General features: G+C 47.8%; 9 protein-coding genes across 11 annotated transcripts; 4 read left to right on the plus strand and 5 right to left on the minus strand.

Moving 5' to 3' along the window:
* The first annotated feature begins 98 nt into the window (after positions 1–98).
* LOC6735605 (eukaryotic translation initiation factor 3 subunit K) lies at positions 99–1,040 on the plus strand. Its single transcript, XM_016168705.3, has 2 exons — positions 99–287; positions 354–1,040. The coding sequence occupies exons 1-2, from the start codon at positions 217–219 to the stop codon at positions 949–951; spliced, it is 669 nt and encodes a 222-aa protein (XP_016028967.1). The 5' UTR covers positions 99–216; the 3' UTR covers positions 952–1,040.
* Positions 1,031–2,494, minus strand: LOC6735606 (TATA-box-binding protein). The gene is made up of 2 exons (XM_002082490.4): positions 1,506–2,494; positions 1,031–1,441 (listed from the first exon to the last, which is right to left on the minus strand). The coding sequence occupies exons 1-2, from the start codon at positions 2,283–2,285 to the stop codon at positions 1,163–1,165; spliced, it is 1,059 nt and encodes a 352-aa protein (XP_002082526.1). The 5' UTR covers positions 2,286–2,494; the 3' UTR covers positions 1,031–1,162.
* Positions 2,495–2,729: 235 nt separating this feature from the next.
* LOC6735607 (immune-induced peptides) lies at positions 2,730–3,443 on the minus strand. The gene is made up of 2 exons (XM_002082491.4): positions 3,285–3,443; positions 2,730–3,218 (listed from the first exon to the last, which is right to left on the minus strand). Exons 1-2 carry the CDS (start codon positions 3,334–3,336, stop codon positions 2,932–2,934), a joined length of 339 nt encoding a protein of 112 aa, XP_002082527.1. The 5' UTR covers positions 3,337–3,443; the 3' UTR covers positions 2,730–2,931.
* Positions 3,444–3,618: 175 nt separating this feature from the next.
* Positions 3,619–5,076, plus strand: LOC6735608 (plant intracellular Ras-group-related LRR protein 4). Of its 2 annotated transcripts, XM_016168706.1 has the most exons (4): positions 3,619–3,788; positions 3,861–4,046; positions 4,106–4,690; positions 4,749–5,076. In XM_016168706.1, the coding sequence occupies exons 2-4, from the start codon at positions 3,867–3,869 to the stop codon at positions 5,007–5,009; spliced, it is 1,026 nt and encodes a 341-aa protein (XP_016028968.1). In that variant the 5' UTR covers positions 3,619–3,788; positions 3,861–3,866; the 3' UTR covers positions 5,010–5,076. The 2 variants fall into 2 exon arrangements, with proteins under 2 accessions (XP_016028968.1, XP_002082528.1); XM_002082492.3 differs by lacking the exon at positions 3,619–3,788 and having other exon boundaries at positions 3,791–4,046.
* On the minus strand, positions 5,036–5,604 carry LOC120284192 (mitochondrial import inner membrane translocase subunit Tim10). The gene is made up of 2 exons (XM_002082493.4): positions 5,454–5,604; positions 5,036–5,296 (listed from the first exon to the last, which is right to left on the minus strand). The coding sequence occupies exons 1-2, from the start codon at positions 5,602–5,604 to the stop codon at positions 5,169–5,171; spliced, it is 279 nt and encodes a 92-aa protein (XP_002082529.1). The 3' UTR covers positions 5,036–5,168.
* A 9-nt stretch (positions 5,605–5,613) lies between these two features.
* LOC27207932 lies at positions 5,614–6,045 on the minus strand. The gene is made up of 2 exons (XM_016183562.3): positions 5,886–6,045; positions 5,614–5,814 (listed from the first exon to the last, which is right to left on the minus strand). Exons 1-2 carry the CDS (start codon positions 5,921–5,923, stop codon positions 5,655–5,657), a joined length of 198 nt encoding a protein of 65 aa, XP_016028969.2. The 5' UTR covers positions 5,924–6,045; the 3' UTR covers positions 5,614–5,654.
* A 137-nt stretch (positions 6,046–6,182) lies between these two features.
* LOC6740670 (cytochrome c oxidase assembly protein COX19) lies at positions 6,183–6,804 on the plus strand. Of its 2 annotated transcripts, XM_044922631.1 has the most exons (2): positions 6,183–6,206; positions 6,532–6,804. In XM_044922631.1, exons 1-2 carry the CDS (start codon positions 6,198–6,200, stop codon positions 6,802–6,804), a joined length of 282 nt encoding a protein of 93 aa, XP_044778566.1. In that variant the 5' UTR covers positions 6,183–6,197. The 2 variants fall into 2 exon arrangements, with proteins under 2 accessions (XP_044778566.1, XP_002077476.1); XM_002077440.4 differs by lacking the exon at positions 6,183–6,206 and having other exon boundaries at positions 6,520–6,804.
* Positions 6,805–6,819: 15 nt separating this feature from the next.
* On the plus strand, positions 6,820–7,613 carry LOC6735611 (phosphopantothenoylcysteine decarboxylase). The gene is made up of 3 exons (XM_002082495.4): positions 6,820–6,994; positions 7,059–7,198; positions 7,257–7,613. Exons 1-3 carry the CDS (start codon positions 6,820–6,822, stop codon positions 7,515–7,517), a joined length of 576 nt encoding a protein of 191 aa, XP_002082531.1. The 3' UTR covers positions 7,518–7,613.
* Positions 7,531–12,181, minus strand: LOC6735612 (cyclic nucleotide-gated cation channel beta-1). Its single transcript, XM_016181412.3, has 6 exons — positions 12,041–12,181; positions 11,580–11,667; positions 9,257–10,876; positions 9,051–9,200; positions 8,559–8,988; positions 7,531–8,500 (listed from the first exon to the last, which is right to left on the minus strand). Exons 2-6 carry the CDS (start codon positions 11,604–11,606, stop codon positions 7,611–7,613), a joined length of 3,117 nt encoding a protein of 1,038 aa, XP_016028971.1. The 5' UTR covers positions 11,607–11,667; positions 12,041–12,181; the 3' UTR covers positions 7,531–7,610.
* Between the last annotated feature and the right edge of the window lie 87 nt (positions 12,182–12,268).

A 12,268-nucleotide genomic window follows, 5' to 3' on the forward strand; every position in this document is an offset into this window, starting at 1 on the left:
AAACTAGTTTGTGAATTCGAATATTTTCTTTGCGTAACGGGAATTTTGAAATAAAATTCAGGAATCCCCCTTGCAGATTCCCACACAGTGTGACCGCATTCCGTTTGTTTGCATCGGCAAATGCGAGTTCAGCACTGCGGTCACACCGAGTCGTTCTTTATTAAAATAAAAAACACGACGTCAACTTGCGAATTTCATACAAATTAGCCGTAGAAAATGTCGCACCTCGTGAAAATGGAAAACGGCCAGAGCCAGACCATCCAGGAGATGCTGGGCTGCATCGAGCGGTAAGAACTGCACAAATTCACTGAGTTAGGATGCGTTGTAAAAACATAACCTCGCTTTTTTCGCAGCTACAACCCAGATCATCTGAAAACACTGGAGTCCTATGTGCAGGATCAGGCTAAGAACAACACCTACGACCTGGAGGCCAATCTGGCCGTGCTGAAGCTGTACCAGTTCAACCCGCACATGCTGAACTTCGACATCACGTACACCATTCTGCTGAAGTCGCTGACCAGCCTGCCGCACACGGACTTCGTGATGGCCAAGTGCCTGCTGCTGCCTCAGCAGATGAAGGACGAGAATGTGCAGACAATCATCGACCTCGCCGACATACTGGAGCGGGCGGACTTCACCCTCTTCTGGCAGCGGGCCGAGGTTAACCGCAACATGTTCCGCCACATCGCCGGCTTCCACGATTCCATTCGCAAGTTCGTCTCGCATGTGGTGGGCACCACATTCCAGACAATTCGCAAGGACCTGCTGAAGGAGCTGCTCGGCGGCATCGAGGACTCGACGCTGGAGAGCTGGATCAAGCGCAACGGCTGGAAGAACCAGGGCCAGGGACTCGTCATCGTGGCCATGCAGGACGACAAGATTAAGACGAAGAACATTACGGAGAAGATCGAGTTCGACAATGTGGGCGCCCTGATGGCCCAGTGCCTGTAGGAACCTCAATCGCGTTCATAGTCCTCGTCTAAATTTTTACGAATAGTAATTAACGGAAAAAATAATAAAAGCTTGTTCGTACAGCTAAATTACTTTGTGGTTTATTCTCGATCGGAGCTGCTCGCCAGGCTGCTCCTACTCATATGATCAGACTTCCAGAACTACCGACCTTAAAACGTACACGTACAGAACTAATAAAGCGCTATCCTATTTATGACTGCTTCTTGAACTTCTTTAGAATGGGGAATATCTTGTCGAAGGCATCGTAGATCTCCTGCCGCACCTTTGCTCCAGTGAGTACCACCTTTCCGGACACGAAGATGAGGAGCACGATGCGAGGTCGCACCATACGATAGATTAAGCCGGGAAATAGCTCAGGTTCGTAGCTGCTGAAGTTGCAATGGGTGAGCACCAGGCCTTCCAAGCGTATGGGGAACTTGACATCGCAGGAGCCGACCATGTTTTGAATCTTAAAGTCGAGGAACTTTGCCTGCAAGGGAGAAGGTGTGAGAGATTCGTCCGGAAGAGATAGGAAATGTAAAGTCTTGTCTTACAGGGAAACCGAGCTTTTGGATGATGCGCGCATACTTTCTCGCTGCCAGTCTGGAGTCGTCCTCACTCTTTGCCCCCGTGCACACCATCTTGCCGGAGCTGAAGATCAGGGCGGTGGTCCGGGGCTCTCGGATTCGCATAATCACAGCAGCAAATCGCTTAGGATTGTACTCGGCGTTTCTCGCATGCAATGCTATTTTCTTGAGGTCCAGTTTGCAGCACAGATTAACCGTGGACACGATGTTCTGAAGTTGTGGCACAATACCGGGATCAGCGGAACCTGGTGTGGCTGGTGTCATCGGCGTGGAGGGGCCCATCGTCTGGTGGATGTTGCTCAGGGCATCTCCGCCACCTCCGGCTCCCGAACCGCCCACACTCCGCTCACTCATGGGCATCATGTGGGCCATCATGCTCTGCGGCGTCTGCGGCTGCATCATGGACTGCGGAGTGCTCCCACCGCCGCCGGGCGCCTGACTCTGGAGCTGCTGCTGCTGCTGTTGCTGATAGGAGGCCGATGGCTGGTAACTCTGCATCTGTTTGTGCGCCAGCGGGAGCGATGGTTCGTGGCCAAAGAGACCGGATCCCCCACTGGCGTCCGACTGCTGTTGTTGCTGCTGGTGCTGCACGGAACTGGAACCGGGTGCCGGCATCAACGAATCCGCCTGCGATACAGCCGGAGGATGGTACACAGGATTGGCCACTATCTGCTGGTCCGCTTCCATCTGGTGGAGCGGCGTTCCGATGCTCGGAATCGAGAAGTTGGGGCTTAGCATTTGGTCCATCTTGCAGATGGTTCAGTATGGACTCCGGTTAATTAAGGGTGACTCAATTCAAGACTGCTGAACGGGCTCAACTTTCGGTTTTAATTGCATGCCCACGAAGCGGGAAATTAATATAATAATAATAATAATAATGTAATGCAACCGCGTTCGTCGTTGTACCTGTGGCTCGTTTTGTGAGAATGGCAAAGTCAGCGCTGCATTTGGCCGCAACTATCGATGGTTGGCTGCGTCTTACGTTTTTCGTTACGTCTTTAGCATTTAAATAATTCATTGGAAATATGAATGAAAATAATCATAACAATAATTAACTTTGGTTTGATTTTAAAGCTTAGTTAAAGATCACATTTCAACGTTTCAAATATGTCTTATTACGTTAAATCTCTCCCTTACGTCGTTGCCAATCGATAACTAAAATGGCGCACTTTTCAAAAGAATCAAGTATAATTTGTTGTACTTCTGTTTAATAGCTAAATAATTTGTGTATAAGGTGAATAAAAGAAATAGGGAATAAATAAATGTGCAGAATACTTAGAAGGAAAATGGTTATTCTCATGTATGCTGTTGCAGAAATTAATTCTCGTGGGCGTGAACTAGAAAACGTTGTGTTAAATTAATTAATTGGAACTTTTGCACTTGGAAAATGCAATTAAATGGTTATTAAACTCATGAGCAAAACGAGAACGCCGCCCAAGCTTAAACCCAAGGGTGCAGAGGCCAAGCTTGTGGCAGTTGCCGTTGAGGAATGGGTGTAAGTATTTCCGTGCTCATCGGTGTAGGAATGCTGGCCACTTGAGGGTGAGTTTTGGAAGGTTCCTCCCACTCCGGGCACCGTGTAGGGTCCTTCGTTCTGACCCCGTATGTAAATGCCGTTTCCAGGTGTGCCGAACTCATGGGGACCATTTCTACCATCATAATTCTGCTGCGCACTTGTCACTGGTGGAAAACAGAGAGAGTGTTGAATGGATTTGGCGGTTCTAGTGGTTCCCACACTCAACTTACCGGCAAACAACAGCGTGCTCACTATGCAAACAAGTAAAGTATACGATCTCATGATGTAGTTTCCAGTCACTGAGCTAAATTTCAACTGAGAGCGGCTCGGTTATTTAAAATCTATTTATACGAACCGATAGAAAGACGAGCTTTTGCCAATTAGCAGCTGGGAATGGGTGATGTCAGATGTTGAGCTTTCCTTGCGCGACAAACATTACAAGCGACAATGTACCAATTTTAAAATAGAACTACCCTCCTATTGCCAATATCTAGCATTTTGCGCATGCCTTTGCCCAGCAAATGAAATTTTTAAATTTAGTTCACTAGCTTGGGAAGAGAAGGCAGCCAGAGAGAGTGCAGCAAACAGAGATTTTTGATTATTTGCATATATAGACGCTGAGAATCGTTATATAATATGCACTCAAAACAAACGAAAAAATGCGCAAATCGGGCAACAGTTCGAAACTACAAAATACGAGTCCTGAAAACTAAGCTACTAGCGCCAAAAGCAGAGTAGGTATTCAGATAATTGTGAGATAGTTTGTAACCCAAATTCAAGTGCTGCAAAATTAAACACTTAATAAGGGCGACATGGAGAAGGTTTGTCAGTTTTTCCGCAACAACTACGTGCTGGCCAATTGCGAGGATGCCATATACAAGAAGGCGTTCTCCCTGAATCTGTCCCACTACCAAATCTCCGACGTTCCGGACATCATCGAGAAGTGCGAGACGCTGATGAAGCTGTTCCTCAACCAAAACAAGCTAACAAAGGTGAGAAAGCAGCTGCACACGAGAGCCAATGAAATAATAGGCTCGCAATCCCTTCACAGATTCCATCCTCCATTGGTAGTTTGATGCGCCTGCAGGTCCTCACGTTGGACTACAATAAACTGGACGAATTCCCGCTCTGCATCTGTCGTTTGGTCCGGCTAAAGTTTCTCAACATCAGCTGCAATAGCATTAGTAGTTTGCCCCCCGAACTTGGATACCTCACCCAGCTGGAGACCTTCTGGTGCAATAATACTGGACTCCTGGAGCTGCCCAACGAAATTCGCAACTGTGAACACCTCGAGACGCTGGGCGTACGAGGAAATCCCTTGAAGAAGTTGCCCGATGCCATAGGCGCTCTGTCCTCACTGCGTTGGCTCACAGCCGAGGGCTGCGAACTCAGCGAAGTGCCACTCACCATGGCGTTGCTGGGAAATTTGGTGCATCTGAATCTCAAGGGGAATCGATTGCGGCGGCTGCCCAGGATGCTGATGGCCATGCGCAAGCTGCGGTTCGCTTTCCTCAACGAAAATTGTATTGACGAGATGCCCACGCGGTCACAACTGGAGGAGCTGCGCACTCTTCACATGCTCAACTTGTCCAAGAATCCCATCAGCCTGCACCGCGATCTACAGCTGATGGCTTTGGTGAGGCTCCAAGTCAACATTTGTGTTTCTTTTTGTTGAATTTCTCGGAATTTTGCAGCGTCAGACGAACCTGTATGTGGAGTTGCCGTCAGATCCCGCCGATATTTGCGATGGTCTCGCCAGTCGCGCTAGCTTCAACGCCCAGGAACAGCAGGCTGATCAGGAGCGAGGAGCAGGACAGGATTTAGACTCCTCCGATTGGGCGAACAGCGTGCGGACCAGCGAACTGGACTCGACGGACGAGAGTACGCTGGAGAACAGCATCGAGGATCTGAGTGTCATGCTGCCGGAAATGTCGCGCTTTGTCACCACCTTTTGATTGCATAAATCTGTGCCAACGAGGTCTGATGTTATGTAGCACACATAAATCTGTGGTTTATTTTCTACAACTGGGTATTTTGTACATGTACCTCTAACAATCGTAGCGCTTCTAAAATGCACATTGGTTAAGCGGAAATGTGGGTTAATGGGTGCCAGGTTAACTAGACATCTTCTTCATCAGCTCCTCGTCCTGCATGGACATGGCCGTCAGCTTCTTGCCAATCTTCTCGTGAATGTCCAGGTATTTGGCCACACAACGATCGATGCACACCATCTCGCCTTTGCCTGTAGGGTGTGGAAAGCATACATATGATAATTGTGGAATTGTGGTACAAGTTTCAAGATATCCATTAGAATTTCATCAATTGAATCAAAGAGAAACCTGAATTGCATAGGCTAGATAGTTCTAGGCGAACTAGATGCAGCTTTCTATGGTACTCACCCAACTCCGACTCGGAGTAGCGCGGCGGAATGCACTTCTTGTGGCAAGCGTTCGTCATGCGGTTATATAAATCGGACATCATCTCGATCTCCATCTCCTGCATCAGCTGCAGCTTGGCCTGGTCGGCGGTGCTGATCTGGGGCAGTGCCATCGTGGTGTGGGTGTGTTACTGATGGGTTCTGGGTACTGGGTGCTGCCGCTTTAGTAGTCGAATCGCCTGTCCGATGCTGCGCTTGAGTCGTAATCCCCTTGGTTTGCCTTCCTCATGCGCTCACGCACTCGCATGCTCTCGTAACGCCGGTTCTCAACGGATCTCTTTGACAGCACAAATGCGTAGACGCCACCCACGGTCAGAACAGTCCTGTTTCGGGATTTTCAAACACCATGTAGTGAAGCTAAGTGTGTGTAACTAAAACCGATTTTTCTACAAACCAACAGACAGCAATTCGCCCTGCGTTGCCCAACGACATAGCCTGCTACGAAAAAACGACACACTAACGCGTTCCGTTGGAAGGTGTGCGGGATTTTTTATCACTGGCACGTGTGACAGCTGTCACGTAGGGGTACTCCTTCCAATCGAAGTCACCGTATTGAGAAACTGTGATTTGAATCGGTTCGGAATCAGAGTGAATCTGTATTGTTGTTGTGAATCTAGGTTGATTTGTTTTCTGAAACTGTATTTATTTATCACCTAATCAACTGATTACTTTATATGTTTGTCAATGGTTTTAACATTATTAATATATGCTACATGTAAGTTATATCCAAGACTTATTAATAATAAGTAAGTCAGCAAAATTTGAAACATTGAGGGTATTTAATGCTGTAGCATATTTAAGATTATCATTATAACTTGAAACCATAATTATTTTATTTTCTTATATGATTCCCAATATTTAAATTCATATAGGATTTGAAAGTGACCTTTGTAACTCCAAGTATTTTCCAATTTGTGGTTCTCAATACCCTCTGGTCACACTGACGTGCTGTTTACACAATTATTTCGTAATTTGAAGTCATATTTTATCAATGAATTAAGATAAGAAGCGCGCAGAGCTACTCACAAATGACTTCGCAGATCTACAGCCAGAAGAAGTTCGTGCCCACGCCGCCCGAGAAGGGTTCCTTTCCCCTGGACCACGAAGGTCTCTGCAAGAAGCAATTCCTCCTCTACGCCAGTTGTCTGCGCAAGAACGCCCAGGATACGAGCCAGTGCCGCCAGGACGCCCAGAACTATCTGGCCTGCCGCATGGACAACAATCTTATGGAGAAAACCGAGTGGTCCAAGTTGGGCTTTCACGACCAGAGTACCAAGACCGATCAAAAAGCACCGGAGGTGCAGAAGCAATAGCCGGCATTGTGAGCCATGAAGCCCGAACGTAATGTGATGATAGCGGCCACCGGCAGTGTGGCCACCATTAAGTTAACCCAGTTAATCCGGGAGCTCTCCGACGAGCGCCTGCCCTTCAAGTTCCACCTGAAAGTACTTATTACCGAAGCAGCCAAGCACTTCTTTGAACTGGAGCAAATTCCCGAAAATGGTAGGTTGTCTAAATCTTCGAGTATTTGTTAGCTTTAGCTAGCTAACTATTTCATATATTGTAGTACCCATTTACCACAATCGCGACGAGTGGATCGCCTGGAACAAGCGAGGAGATCCCGTAATGCATATAGACCTAGGCAAGTGGGCGGATTTGCTGGTGATAGCCCCCCTCAGCGCAAATTCTCTGTCCAAAATGGCCACCGTAAGTTTAGGTCGACATCTTAGCCTCAAGAATATTTCAGTATCTTTGTTTATGACAGGGGATTTGCGATAATATCGTCATGTGTGTGGTGCGGGCTTGGGACCTTGAGAAGCCGCTGCTCTTTGCACCTGCGATGAATACCCGTATGTACGACCATCCAATCACTCGAGAGCAAATCGACAAGCTGACCAGTTGGGGCTACAAGGAGATACCCTGCATATCCAAGACTCTAATGTGCGGTGATACTGGAAACGGCGCCATGGCGGAGGTTCCCACAATTGTGGAAGCGGTGTTAACTGCCTTTCAGCCGAGTAAATAGTTAACTACGCATGTCGTTATGCACACAGAGTTTATATCGCAGAATATTTTGTTACAATAGTTAGACAAATAATATGGAATTGGCTATGAAATCTTAGAGATCCACCACTTTCACGTCCTCCAGGGAATTGTTTGCCGATTGGCTGATCAGCGCCTTCTCCGAGTCCGTGAGGTTGATAAACTTGTGCTTAGACTTCAGCTCTTGCTGTATGGAAGATAGCAAATCTGGCGAACATCGTCCCGGCTTTAAACTCTTTTGATCCTGCGACTCGGCGGCGCCTGTGACCTCCATCTTGGGCTCCACAATGGTCTCCATCTGTACGGACTGGCGCTTGCGGCGCATCCTCTTCGAACCTCTCGTGATGAGCACCACGGCTGGCGATTCAAACGGCAGCGCCTGGATAACTGTCTGCAGAAGCTTGGGCGCCGTCTCTGGTGTTTTGGGATTCCCGATGACCACATCTGCCTGGAGGGCGCTGCGTGCTCGCTCTCGCTCCTCTTCCCGCTCCCTGGCTGCATTTTTTCGCATTAGCTGACGAGCACGCTTCTTGAGGATCGCCTGGGCAGTGGGATAGTAAGCAATGACCTCGTTTAAATCCGATTTGGACAGCACGAACAGGTTGGAGTAGCCCTTGGATCGAACATCTGCTGTCCTGCGATCGGCTCCATTGATTCCCAGCAGACTGATCTCACCGAACACGGAACCTTCGGTTAGAGTGGCCAGCACTACATCGCTACTAGGACCACCCATCACTTGAACCTGTCCCAGTTTCACGATATACATCTCTCTGCCCACTTCGCCTTTGCGGCAAACGAAATCCCCAGGCAGAAATGTGACGGCCCTTAGTTTTAGAACCAGATCTCTGAGTAAAGCCTCCTCGCAATCAGCAAAGAGTTGGACCTTGGAGAGCGTTTGGATGTGCACGGAGATGGCGATATCGGTTTTCAAATTGATGGGCAAGGCATCCAATATGTTGGATTCATCTGCAGAATTTTATCTTAATTAGATATTGTAATTAAAATGTTTTAGAAGGGTACAAACCCAAAGTGCGCTGCTGCTCCCAAGTAAACTGGAACCACATTTTGACCCTCGACTGCACCTCCTGGGAGAGATTAAGGCGTCGCATGTACTCCAGTGTCTCATCCTCCAGCTGGCGATACTCATGCTTGTTCCGAGTGGCTGTCGAGATGATGTCCCTGATCTGACCAATGAGCAGAGCGAATACGAAGACGCCCATTAGCCAGGCCACCGTCATGAAGACGTACTCTCCCTGCCGTTCCGGTTTGGGATTTTTTCCTATCGAAGTTGCCGTCTTGGTGGCAAAAGCAAAGCATCTTACATAGGGATGTCCCTTGCCGCTGAAGACCCAACGATTCTGTCCCAGACCCTGGTAGTCACTATAGGCGTAGTACAGAGCAGCCGTGATGTGGATCATGTAGAGCATGTAGGTTAGGGTTTTGGCCACTCGTACCTAGAATATTGGAGTTGTATGTTTAGTAACAAGGTATAGTTTAAGTTGTTAATATATCTTACGAAATGTGGAGAGGATATAACTCGATCCAAAAGGCGAAACACTTCCCAAAAGCTCTGAATCTTAAAAAACCGGGGAAAACGCAACCAAACAGCCTGTGTTCCCAGTTTAAAGTACAATAGCTCCAGAGGAAGAAGGGCCAGAAGATCCAGCTGAAACATTTTAAGTTAAGTTGTACGATTCTAAATGAAATTGTAAGTTAACTCACCTTAAACTGCAGTTTTCGCATGTAGTTCTTCCTGGTAAGGTTCTTGTTTTTCACCCAGAATCCCTCAAAGAGGTACATAACCCGATGTTTAAAGAAGACCACATCCAGTAGGTATATGATGTCAGCGCAAAAGTCACAGGCCAGCCAGATATTGGTGTTCTCCTTGGTTTGAAAGGGAAACGAGGCACGCAGCGGGATTACCCAGGCGTTATAGAGGAACGATAGCGACACAACGCACAGCCAGGAAATGTAGATCTTGCCCTGGGGATCCAGGGTTCGCTCATCATTGTTGGCGCCGCACAAACTGGAGCAGAGCCACACATTGGACCTTGGAGTGTCCGCTTCGAAGAGTCTGCCACGATGGGGTGATTGACCAGCCGGCACCAGACGCACCTTGTGCTGCGGAGAAGGATGCAGACTCTTGGTCGGAGGCGGAGATGGTGAACTGACCGTGCTGCTGGACGAAGGAGTCGGAGGCAGCTCGATTCGGGACTTCACCTTGTTGGCTCTGGCTGTAAAGCGACGAACCAGATGACGAACCTGATCGCGGAGGAATTGCTGACCCTGGGAGTCCAAGCTACCAGCGCTGCTTGGCTTGCGGTGATCCACATCCGAGTTCATTTCCGTGTCCGGTTCATCGACAGCCACTATCTCGCTCTCGTTTATTGAGGGTGTCCTCTGGGTTCGCTCATTTCGATCTTCGTTTTGAAGTTCCGGCGATTCGTTGTAACAGATCTGCACATCCTGTTCGTCCTCGTCAACGTCTGGTTGGGATTCTACTTGATGCAGTGGTGAGTTCTTTTCCTCCTCTTCCTCCTTGGGCAAAACCACTTGGCCTGTAGCTGCGGCCAATTCCTCCGCCCGCTGAATGGCAATCGGATCGGGTACGATCTCAGGAACAGCTCCTGGTAGCGGAACCATTTCGAAGCTCTCCTGCTCGAGCACTCTCCTCACACTATCCGGACTCACCAGAGGCTTCTCATGGTGCAGTATGTGCTTGACCAGAGCATGAGTGGCGCCCACATTGTTCTGATGCTCCGTGGAGTCGACACATCCAATTTTGCCATTCCTAAAGTACAATCTGGAGTGGTAGAACCGTGGACTTCCAGGACGATGTCTTCGAGGCGGCGCCTTGTAGGCATTAATCTTATAGGTAACCCTCTTCACCGGACTGGGGCACTTATTCTCCTTGTTGGAGTACATCATCTGCTCCTGTTCCTTCTCCCTCTGCATGAGCTCTTCGGTGGCACTGACGAACTGCTCGATCTCCTTCAGATCCTTGGTGATCTCCTCCAGGCTGCGCCGCACCTGGGCCTCCTTTTCACCCGGACTCGAGTAGCGGCGGGTGCTCTCCGGCTGCTGGTTAATGACATTCCGCATGAAGGCATGTCGCTCCAGGGTGTCGCAGAACTTGGGCTCCTTACGCGAAGACGAAGTGGAAGAGGAGCTGCTCTGGGAGCCGGATTGGGCGACGGGTGTGGTGGCCATCCGCTTGAGAAGCGGGTGATTCGTTTGTATTGGCTGAAACTCGTCGTAGGCAAAGTTCTCCAATATATTCGGGGATGACTTTAGCAACGATGCACTCGCCTCCGGTTCGAGCTTCTCACTTTGGCGATTCACCTGCAAATGAGCGAATGGAGCGGAGCCGCACGTTCAGTCGATTGAGGGTCGGTTTTAGAAATACACGCAAATAAAAACAAGGCGAACCAGCACGCAAATGCAATAAAAACAACAAAAAACGGGGGACAGTGTGTGTGATTCGCATGGTAATTGCTGGAGACACCCGCACAACGGCGGCTTGGAGTCGCTGTAACGCCACAAGCTCATCCATCGAACTATCAGGCATCGAACTATATTGTGGAAGCCGAAGAAGTATGAACCCAAATGGTCGTGGACTCTACTTTCAACATCCTTGAACGGAAGTCCTGCCTAGGGACATTCAACTTCGCGGGTGGATTATATTTCAAGTTGAGGTCACAGTAAAAATATCTTCTGAGTTTTACTATTAACAAAAGGGCAATAAGTTATAAACAGAATAATTCTAGTGTTTCTTGTTTTAAAGAACCTAACACTGATAGTAAACTAAACTATGTAATCATAATATATTAAGCTAAATATAATAATATATTTAATATATTATGCTAAATAATCTCTGTAAGGATTGAATGAAGTTTGAATAATATGATTTCCTTCTTTGCTATACCTTTTTTCAACTGAGTTTATTATACGTTAGACTGAGAATACCATTCAAGAATCATTTGGATCAGTCATAAAGATATATATTGTCCTAAAAATATATATACTAGGATGAGCTATAGCTTACCTTTCGAAAACGTGCCATGCTGGCCATTGTGTTGACCGACCTGCCAGCGGACAAGTTCAGTGTCAGCGAAGAGTTCAGGGTCGTTAGCCTGTAATTAAGCAGGGGAAAGAAACGAGTTTAGCCTGGTGCGTGTTGCACACGGCGTATGATTAATGTGCGCTGAGTGGACACGCAAATCGCAGTGCACTTGACCCCATCGTGTGTTATCTACTCAGCTTATTCATTTTGCCTGTTCATACGCTCTACGCACTATTGATTTTTCCAGCTGTTGCAACTTGTGGTGCGACATTCGTGCTGCCATTGTTGGCTTTTCTTTGGGTGCTGATAAGAAGAGCCAACAGGTGGTTGAAAATTGGGGAAAAGTTCACCTGGACCTCTACAGGTATTTAATTGACACTAAAGTGTTTGCTCTTATTAAACTGTTTTATGAGATGTGTCGCTAGCACTAGCTGTAAACTTACTTTCACTACTTTTAGGCTAAACTTATTTATTCGGCGAAGGACCTCTATCCTGGACAGACAGTCACCAGCCGTCGATGCAGGGGAAGATAAACTGGTCAGCGAAGCGCGGTACATTTGTTTAGTTAGTCCAAACAAATTTGACGCAGGCGCTCTTTGCTTCATTCAGATACAGTGGTGCAAAAGCTATTGAAACTAAGCCAAACTTGAAAGACGAATGTTTTCCAGAAC

The sequence above is a fragment of the Drosophila simulans genome, chromosome 2R (genome assembly GCF_016746395.2).
Source record: "Drosophila simulans strain w501 chromosome 2R, Prin_Dsim_3.1, whole genome shotgun sequence".
NCBI lineage: Eukaryota > Metazoa > Arthropoda > Insecta > Diptera > Drosophilidae > Drosophila > Drosophila simulans.